At 45.1% G+C, this 9,752-nt stretch overlaps 2 protein-coding genes across 5 annotated transcripts; both read right to left on the bottom strand.

Moving 5' to 3' along the window:
- Window positions 1–213: 213 nt before the first annotated feature.
- On the bottom strand, window positions 214–2,037 carry LOC308127746 (thymosin beta-11-like). The gene is made up of 3 exons (XM_080493019.1): window positions 1,811–2,037; window positions 1,034–1,148; window positions 214–954 (listed from the first exon to the last, which is right to left on the bottom strand). The coding sequence occupies exons 1-3, from the start codon at window positions 1,913–1,915 to the stop codon at window positions 923–925; spliced, it is 252 nt and encodes an 83-aa protein (XP_080349145.1). The 5' UTR covers window positions 1,916–2,037; the 3' UTR covers window positions 214–922.
- Window positions 2,038–2,852: 815 nt separating this feature from the next.
- Window positions 2,853–7,741, bottom strand: LOC308127794 (ribose-phosphate pyrophosphokinase 2). 4 transcript variants are annotated; one of them, XM_080493115.1, is made up of 8 exons: window positions 7,426–7,663; window positions 6,202–6,278; window positions 5,433–5,616; window positions 5,210–5,308; window positions 4,356–4,480; window positions 4,105–4,278; window positions 3,872–4,031; window positions 2,856–3,303 (listed from the first exon to the last, which is right to left on the bottom strand). In XM_080493115.1, the coding sequence occupies exons 1-8, from the start codon at window positions 7,426–7,428 to the stop codon at window positions 3,211–3,213; spliced, it is 915 nt and encodes a 304-aa protein (XP_080349241.1). In that variant the 5' UTR covers window positions 7,429–7,663; the 3' UTR covers window positions 2,856–3,210. The 4 variants fall into 4 exon arrangements, with proteins under 4 accessions (XP_080349240.1, XP_080349242.1, XP_080349241.1 ...); XM_080493114.1 differs by lacking the exon at window positions 6,202–6,278 and having other exon boundaries at window positions 2,853–3,303; window positions 7,426–7,741; XM_080493116.1 differs by lacking the exons at window positions 6,202–6,278; window positions 7,426–7,663 and adding an exon at window positions 5,820–5,987 and having other exon boundaries at window positions 2,853–3,303.
- Window positions 7,742–9,752: the final 2,011 nt, after the last annotated feature.

Here is a 9,752-nt window from a genome sequence, read left to right as displayed (position 1 = left end):
TAATGCCATTAAGCCCTTGTAGGCGGTGGCTAATTTAGTAAATCTGAGGCTGTCCCCTGCTCTCTGGGTCAGGGCGAGATGTCCCAGCAGCCACTGCACTGCTCCCCAGGCTCCTCCACTTCCTGGATCCTGCCCTTTTTAAGCCAGTGGCCGAAAACCCGAAGCATGTGAGAGTTTGTGTGTGTGTGTGACAAGCAGCCAGTCCGACACTCCTTTAGTAACAAATTGTTTTTTATTACAACATTTCACGGCTTTTTTTTTTTCCTTTCATTTTTTCCCCATTTGTGGTGATGGTTTTTGTGGCAGAATAACACGACTGCTGGGAATTTACAAAAATCTCCAAAGAACTGTGATCTACACACCGACTCCCCCAGCTTGTGCCCACGGACCGCTCAGACACCAACAATTTAAGCGTGTTTAAGGTCCGTTCGTGTCTCCCACTGATCGAGGTGGAATCCATCTTTATCCGCGCGTACAAACAAAACAAACAAAAAAACATTGTGACAGACGACAGTATCAACTTTCTTCGGACGGGGGAGTGGAGGGGGAGGGCGTTTACATTTTGGCCAGCGTACAAACAAAGTTGTGCATTTTCCGAAAAAATTAAGAGAAAAAACAAAAACCAAACAAACACGGAGAAGCTGGACGCCTCGCCACACGGGAGAGGCGAGGTGTTGGCGGGCCGCGCCCCCCCTCAGACGTGGACGAGCACCTTCAGGACCCTCCGCCTCCCTCCTCAGAGGAGCAGGAGGGGGGCCCGCTGCCCCCACGCAGGCGTCATGCGTCCGCTGCCGGGTGTGGTGGCGGCTTCATGTTTGGGTTACAGAGTTATACAGCTAGAAGAAGTGAGTGAAAACAAGGCAATGCAGGAGGAGGGGGGGGTGTACAGTGCATGGTGGGAGAGGAGGTGAGGGGGGAGGCTTCACGACGAGGCTGCCTTCTCCTGGTCGATGGCTGTAGAAGAAGAAGAAGAGGGTGAGGACGGGTGAGGATATGGATCACATAAGAGTGCTCTGTGGTCTGCGTCACTCACTCTCTTTGGTGGGCAGGGGATTCTTCTCCTGCGTCTCCGTCTTCTTCAGCTTGGACTTGTCGAACGTGTTGACCTCGGAGATGTCGGGCTTGTCGGCCATGATGTCAGGTTGAGTCTGAGGAAGAAGCAGAGGAGAAGAAGCAGGGTCAGGGCGTTGTCTCAGCCTCTCATCACTTCAGGGTTTTTTTTTTTTTTCTTTGGTTGTTTTTTTTTTTTTTAATGCGGTCATTGCGCAGTCGCATGACGCGCCTCCTTTTGTTCCCGTTATCCAGCGCGCAGCAGCGGCATGTGCGCGCACAATGCAGCCGCTGACATTTACATAACAAAGAGAGAGTTCCCATGCTGTGGTTAAAAAAAAAAAAAAAAAAAGGAAAGCAGCAGCCTGTGCGTAATATCGAAAGTAGAAAAAGAAAGAAAACAGGATTCTAAGTTTCCACATGGACGCGCACTTGTGGAGGGACCACCGCCCTGATGGGGGATCCAGAAAAACGCGCAAAAACACGCGCAGAGAAAAAATAAATCGTTGAGGGATCGAGGAGATGGTTGTGATAACGGAGGGGGGCGTGAGGCAACAAAGCCGTGTGTGTGTGTGTGTGTGTATACGAGTGTGTGTGTGCGCGCAGACAAAGACGCAGCGCGCATCCGGCCACGGAACGAAGTGAAAGACGTGGAAAAAAGCGTCCTGCTCGGCGGCGCGTCTCCTCAGTGAGGCATCAGGGTGTGTGCTGTCGAGGGGTCGTGGTGGTCGAGGGTGAGGTGGTGGTTGGGGGGTCTTACCGATGCGCTGGTGGAAGGCTGGAAGATCCGTGGTCCGTGCGTCGCAGCAGTGGTGGCGCGACTGTGCGCAGGCTGCACATATAGTCCTGAATATGCTAATGACATATGACATCAGCAGCTCCATCCTCCTGCACACACACACCCGCTGCACGCACGCACGCGCACACATACCTTTATTTTTTTTGTTTGTTTTTTTTTTTAATCAAAAAACGCGTGTTTGTTTCTCCACGTTCAGACCAACCAAGCACTTTTTGACTCGAGTTTTTTTTTAAAAACGTGTTTTCTTGTTCTTCTCCCGTGTGGCTGCATACATTCATGTACCACGGGCGCCACCTGGTGGTCAATGCCCTCAAGTCTCTAGGTCTCATTCTGCAGGTGCAACTTTTTACTGCAGGAATCACTCAGGGAAAAAAACAAAAACCTTCATTATCATGACCTTTAATATCAGCTTCACACGTCACATCTTCTCCACTTCCTGTCCACACACTCCCACGGCTTTATTCAAGGAAATGCATTTAATCTCGAGAAGCAATAATTTAATATCATTTAACTGCAGTTTGAGCTCAAGATGTTCAGATTTAGATACCCAAAGATGAAGCTTGAGTAACAAAACAGAAGTTCTACTTCTCCGGTTTATGGTTCTTTTAAAAGTTTATCAGTTCAAAGTCTTTGTCTATTTGGCAGCTAAGATGCTAATTGACTTAAAACTACCACTGTTACTTTGAAAACTCATTCCAAACGTTTTTTTTTCTATTTTCTAGCAAATAAAACTCGTGTGGAACCACAAGACATGTTTAGCACCTGAAATGAGGAAAAGAAAGCTGATAAAAGTCATATATTTTCACTACTAACAAAATATCTGCAATATTTAAATCTCAAAACTTTTGAATATCCAACTATTCAAGGTTTCAGTACTTTTTGTCAAACTTAACGGCAAAATTCCTTGCAGGAGTTTGACTAATACGTTTCCTGGTTGAAACTATTTCAGCCATTTTCTCTTTTTATTTTGCAGGAATGAAATGAAGATGAAATGAGACCTGCAGCAGAGTGTGGAAGCCATCGTCAAATCTTTATTGTCAAAGATACAGCTCCAAGAGTTACACGTTAAAAAAAAAAAAAGAAAAAAAAAATCACTTTTCAGCAGCTGCGGGCAAACGGTGAAACTCCGCCGGTGTTTCGCCGACAGATCGCTCACATCATTTTCATGACCTTTTGGAGGAGGGCGACAACTGGAATCTGCCCTCGGGATCCGTGCAGCAGTGAGAGGTGGGGTGAGAGGTCAGGGTGGGGGTGGTTGAGAGCAGAAGTTGAAATAAAGACTCATAAATACAAAAGAGGAGGAAGTGATGTGACGAGTGCCGCCTCGGAGCCCCGCACACATCCACGGAGCCCCGCCCCCTTCACAGTGGGACGTGGCTGAAGAGGTAGGACACGGATTCGCCGTTGTGGGTTCTCCTGATGGCCTCCGCCAGGATCATGGAGATGTCGATGACCTGCAGCACAGACAGGAAGTCAGCCCGCGTCGCCATTTCCAACCTTTCATCCATTTCCCCTCTTTTTTGGGGTGGTTTTAATGCTTTCACTCGCTTTTGTGTCATTTTGTTTTTCCTTTGAGTGGTTTTTAGCATTTTTAGAAGATGCAAACACTTAGGTCATTTCAACTTAGTTTCCTTTGTATCTTGAACCATTTTCTTTCTTTAAAACAACAAACAATTCACCTCTTCTAAGCCAGGAATCTGCAACCTTATGTAACCAAGTAAAAATTGTGTGGCAAAACAAACATTTGAGGTTTGCCTTCATGAAGGACTACATTTTTAGCTTTAATGGCCATTTTTTATTATTTCACTAGATTTCTCCTCTGATTTTTCTGGGTTTTTTCACTTTGGCCATTTTATTGCTGCTGTTGTAGATATACTAGCTTTCTCCATTCTTCCCTGCTTTTTTATTAAAAAACTGTTTATCTGTTTAGAATTTAGTGAAACAGAAAGTTTACTGTCAACATTTCCACTGTTTTTACCATTTTGAGATTCACTTTAAAAGCATTAAAACATTGCCAGGTACCTGTATTTTGGGACACGCCTTCATCTTCTCCTCCTGCGGGATGGTGTTGGTCACAACTACAGCCTCGAACGGCGCGCTGTTGATGCGCGAGATGGCCGGCCCGGAGAAGATGCCGTGTGTGAGGATGGCGTAGACCTTCACGGCTCCGGCGTCGATCAGCCTGCAGAAGAGAAGCGGATCAAAACTCTGCGTGTCTGGAAGCAGAAAGTCGTCTTGCCGACGGCGGCGCTGACTTGTCGGCTGCGTGGCAGATTGTCCCGCACGTGTCCGCCATGTCATCCACCAGGATGGCCACGCGGTCCTTGACGTCGCCCACCAGCACCATGCGGTCCACCTCGTTGGCCTTCTTCCTCTCTTTGTGGATCAGAGCGAAGTCCACGTTGAGGCGGTCCGCGATGGACGTCACCCTGGGCGAGGAGAGAACGTGAAACACCCCGTTCCTAACAGCAGAGTGACACTCGGAGCTTTTAAAAAGTCCCCGCACCTCTTGGCTCCGCCCGCATCGGGAGACACGATGATGCAGTTTTTCCACTCGGGAATGTTTTCTCGGATCCACTGCAGCACAGCCGGCTCTGCGTACAGGTTGTCCACAGCTATGTCAAAAAAACCCTGAAAAAAGAAAACGGAGAACACATGTTCAACTGAAAGTCACACAATTTAATACAAGTGGAGCCTCTTTTTACTCAAGAACATCAAAATGTTTATCAAGCCTGAGCTACAAGTTTCATAATCAATGGAAACAGGTCTGAGGCGTCTGCTGTTCTGCACGTACGTGCGTGCATGTGTATACACGTGACCTAGTGACTATGAGCCTGCAGTCGTATAGAGCACTCAGAGATCAACGCAGACTAAGGCCCGGTTTCCACGACTTCAGGTGAACGTTTTGCCTTTTAGAGTCAGTCATGTGAGGCCATGAGTGGGTGCCATTTCTTTGTTTTTGTAATGAAACCACACACACATACTGCAGACAACACAACGCTATAAACACTAACAATGTGGAGTACATGAACATTCGTATGGACAGACGAAGTTGGATTGTTATTCCGATGACTGTCAACTATAAAAGTCTCAGGAGAATATGGACTGGGAGTCCTGACTCCAGGAAACATTGTTCTTATTGTACATCTACTGAGCATGTGCAGAAGTACCATTTACTATGGCGGGGTGCTCATATGCATACGTGGCGTTTCCGCACCGTGTACGCCGAGATGAAGCGGTCTCAAAATGTTGCGTTTTCACTGCCTCCAAGCATCCCTGCTGTTTAACACTCAAAATGCAACAAAAGGTTTGGTTTTCCACTTGAAAATGTTGTGTGGTCAACAGAGCAGCAGGACTGACCTGGATCTGGGAGGCGTGCAGGTCCATCGTAATGATGTGATCGGCTCCCGCCACAGACAGCATGTTGGCCACCAGCTTGGCTGATATTGGCGCTCGACTCTGGGACGGACATGAACACAGGCGCTCCGGGTGAGCTCAAAATGTATCTTGTTGACAAAATACCAGGGATGTTTACAGGTCCTCAAATGTACGAATCATGTTGCTACTCTATTAGGACGTCCACCTTGTCTTTCTTGTCCTGTCTGGCGTATGGGAAGCAGGGGATGACGGCGGTGACGCGGGACGAGGAGGCGATCTTGCAGGCGTTGATCATAATGAGTAGCTCCATGAGGTTGTCGTTGATTTCGCCGCAGCCGCTCTGCACAATATAGACGTCCTCGCCTCGCACGCTCTCCCCGATCTCCACACTGGGCACGCAAAACACAAGTTAAAACACTCTGAGCGTGAATAAAAAGAGCTACATGTTCACTGACAGTATGTAATACTTTAGTGCCAGATATTGAACTAAGCAGTGACTCGTCACCCACTCGGCCAAGACTCACAAACGAGACAAGTCTGGGCCAAGTCTCATGTGTGGAGGTGGAAAAAAACAAAGAAAAAAAGACACAACCTGCCCGAGACGTTCAGCGTGTGTGTGCGAGACATTCCCGAGGGGACGACCACGTCCTCCCTGCCTCTGTCATGTGACCACAGACAGTCACAAGGTCTCACTCTCTCTTTTTAGAGAAATCGGACACTTAAAAAGTCACAAATCAGGTTCCCCAACTAGTACATCCCGAGTTTATTGTGCAAACAAGGCCAGCGAATGTAGGTAAAACCTTTATTTGGACATTTCTACCTGCACAAAACAAACAAACAAACAAACAAACAAACAAACAAACAGACAAACAAACAAGCAAGTCCTGTTCCCAGGACTCTGCTCTGGTCCTTGACCTCGCCAAGTCACCTGGTGCAACCTATGAGCAGAGCCGTTATCAACACGGAGCTCTCACCTTCCCGAGACAGCTGCCTCCCCTGGAGATAACGATTCTGCAGGATAATCGGAGCTTCTTTCCCTGCGTTTCTGAGGCTTAATACAGTCAGATAAAGAGGAATGACAACAAAACAACACGTGCACATTGTGAATGCTTCCATCCTGAGTGCACTATGCGGATCACAAAGTGCATTAATGCAGCTGCAGATGGATTTAAACCACACATGCATGCAGTCTTTAAATCTGCAAAGGAGGCAAAATAAATCCCACTCTGTAACAGGAGCAGTGAACGCACCACAACAAAGTTAAACAAGCTCACATGCAAGTAATGCTCCCAAACTGATTGCACGTGATTCCTAGAGTTAATTAACCTCACCCGAAGCCACACTGAAGCATTTTAAGTCTTCCTGACAGCCATAGAATTTAATCTCCCCCTCGTCCTGTCAGATGTTTCAGTGAACCACATGCTTCTCATGCTAACGGAAAACCGCGTTCAAAGACTGCATGCTATCCAGGTTCCGTTATCGGACATTGCGTCTCCACAGACTTGCCGTTAAACTTATATTCCAAAACACGCAACACGGCTAGAAAAAAAGATCTAAGAGCTTAAATAAGAGGATATGTGTTCGAAATGGACAATGTCAACGTTTTTAAGGGGATAAACCTCGAGGATTATTGCCTATTTAGCCAGGTGTTACGGTGAATTCAGTAACCCCCAACAACCAGTTCACACTTCGAAAGTAGAAGCATATTTTGCTCAAACTTTTACCCAAAATAGATACTTGCTCTCCATTATTAACGGCTTTAGTCAGACATGAGGAGGAAAAGATGGAAAGTTAGCAACGTTAGAACAGAATGTGATTCCTGCGTGCTCGCGCACCACATGAGTTAGCCGAGTTAGCATGGGCACGCAACGAACTAAATATTGCATAACTCCACACACGCACACTCCGCTGTGTAGCTCAGTTTAGTTTTAAAGGCAGAAAACATGAAATTGTGATCGTATCGAGAGAAAACAGTGGGGCTTAGTGGGGTTAAAGTGCGCCGGGGGTGGCTGTCCGATAATAGGAGCATTGCTATTAGCTGGTGTGTTTACATGTGGCTAGCTGGTCACGTGTACTGTCGCCCGCTGAATAGTAAACTATTGTTAGCTTCAAGTTAGCTCGAGGCTAACTGCTTCGCACGGGGCGAACGGGTGCAGGCACCCCGCTCTCCCGCTCCCTCTCTCCGGGAGCCACCCTACCATGTCTCCTGGTTGCTGAACTTCTTGGTGATCACTTTGCCCAGATCCAGCCCCAGCCGGTCCGCCACTTTCTGGGACAGGTCGTGGTGCGAGCTCCCGCTGAAGAGCACGATGTTCGGCATGTCCGCTCGGAGGGAGGAGAAGAGATGAGCCGCAGAAGAGAAGGGGGTCCCCGGGTCAGAGAGGGAGCGCAGACGGGGATCAGTGCAGCAGGCCGGGCATCACTCTGTTGGAAGGGACGGAGGAACTACCAGCGCCAGCGGGAGTCTGTGAGGGGGGTGGGGGAACCCGCCCACCAATCACACACTCCCAGACTGCACTCTTTACTCTCACTTTTATTTTTCTCAAGAAAAAAACTTTCTCTTAATACATTTTCTGGAAATAACAGACTTTATTATCTAAAATCTATTTTAATCCGTAAAAATACATTTATAATACTTTTTTGAAAATAATTATGAAAATAAAACTATCATTTATAATATTCTCCTGAGTTAGAATAAATACAACCATCCCAGTGGACACAGTAACTTTTAATTTTCAATGATAACATATTTCCAAAGATTATAATTATTAAAAATATATAAAAGCGAAATACTCACCAAATCCTCACTGCATTAAATAAAACTATCATAATAATACTAATAATATAAACACTATTAGAATAATTATTATGTTTTTTTCTTAAATAGTAAACATAATTGGCTTTCAGTAATTTTCTTCAATAGATTAATAAATTACAAAATTACAAAAAAAGCTTGCATTTGAACAGATTAAAACAGCCAAAAGTAAATATCTAATTTACTTCAAAATGTAAAAAAAAAGAAGTGTTCTTCTAAATAAAAGTTTGAGGGGCAAAAAATGGTTTGTGAGCATTTTCAGGATAAATATAGGACCGCTAGTAGAATAATAGAGTGTTTAGGTTTGTGATTGTGTTAGATGATTAGATTTTCCACTCAGAGGAGTCATCTGCTCCCTCGTGTCCTCAGGTCCTGTCCTCACGTGTCACTTGCTGCTCTGTGTGGTGGATGAAACAGAAACAGTGTGACTTGGCTGCAGGACTCCATTGACTGTTGGATACAAACTGAGTGAGGAGATAAAGCTTGAGTGGATCACTTCCATTGATTAAACTCAGAAAAAGAGGCGACTCTGCAAATCCTGACCTTTTTAACCCGATAAAAACAAACAGCTGAACACAAAGGGTGTTTTTCAGAAATATATTTTATAGATGTCAGAGATGAAATGTCCAAAGCGTAGGTCCCAAAGAAAGATAACATTTTTTTTCATCAATAGAGACAAACAACAAACAAAAAATAACTTTTTTTTTCCTTAAAAGTCCATTTACATGTAAACCAAGAATTGCTCTTGAGCCACAGTGGTTATTATATATATCGAACTGGCCGAGGTGGGTGTGACAATCAACAACGACGATGCCCTTTTTTCTTTTTTGTTGTTGTATTTTCCCCCCCAAAGCCGATATCCGAAGACATTCTTTGGGAGGTGGATGTAGCAGAGGTTCCTCTCAAACGCAGTCCGCACACGTCCTAAGTGCTCGATCGTCTCCAGATTCACCAAGAAGTCTTTTGAATTGTTTGCCCGCCAGAGAGGAAGAAATGCTTAAGTCCTCCAGTGTTCTTCTATTGTGCAAATACATTATTTTTATCTGTTACATAGACAAGCAGGCATGCTGACTCACAAACCATGCAAAGAGTTAAAGTTGGCGCGAGCAGACAGCAAAAAAACAGAGTAGTATCAAAGTTTCTACAAAAAAAAAAAACCCTCAAGTTCACCTATTAAAAAAAAAAAAGGAAAAAAAAAAGCCTAATTAAACAGTAACGAGTGGAATGTTTTCGTCATGAAATAAGGTACGAACTTAACCTTCAAATTTTCAGGTTTACAAAATGATATAACAGAAAGGTGATCAGACAATGTCAGCGTACGTTTCGAGTCAGATCGGTAGAACTCAAGCGCGGAAAAAGTGGAGAAAAGAAACACGGACGTCGCAGGAACATGATAGTGCAACACATGCTTCAAGCTAATGTTTTCCATCATAGTAAAAAATAAAATAAAATAAAGAAATAAACAAAATCTTCTTTCTGGAAATCGGTGTCCCTCGATTCCATTTTCCCGCCTGGAAACCTCACAGTCGAAGAAGAAATGTCTCCATTAGGCAACAAACAGTGCAGTCCATGACGAGTTAAATACGCTGCTTTTTTAAGATTGTGGAGTCATATCGTACACCCGACACCCCCCCCCCCTTTTTTTTTCTTTTTGCTCACAATATCATAGCTGTCATTAGAGTACATTTATAAATTCTCCATATACAAATC

Source organism: Lipophrys pholis, assembly GCF_963383615.2.
Source record: "Lipophrys pholis genome assembly, chromosome: 23".
NCBI classification, from domain to species: domain Eukaryota; kingdom Metazoa; phylum Chordata; class Actinopteri; order Blenniiformes; family Blenniidae; genus Lipophrys; species Lipophrys pholis.
Note: the sequence above shows the minus strand (reverse complement) of the source record. Positions and strands in the feature narration are given on the sequence as shown.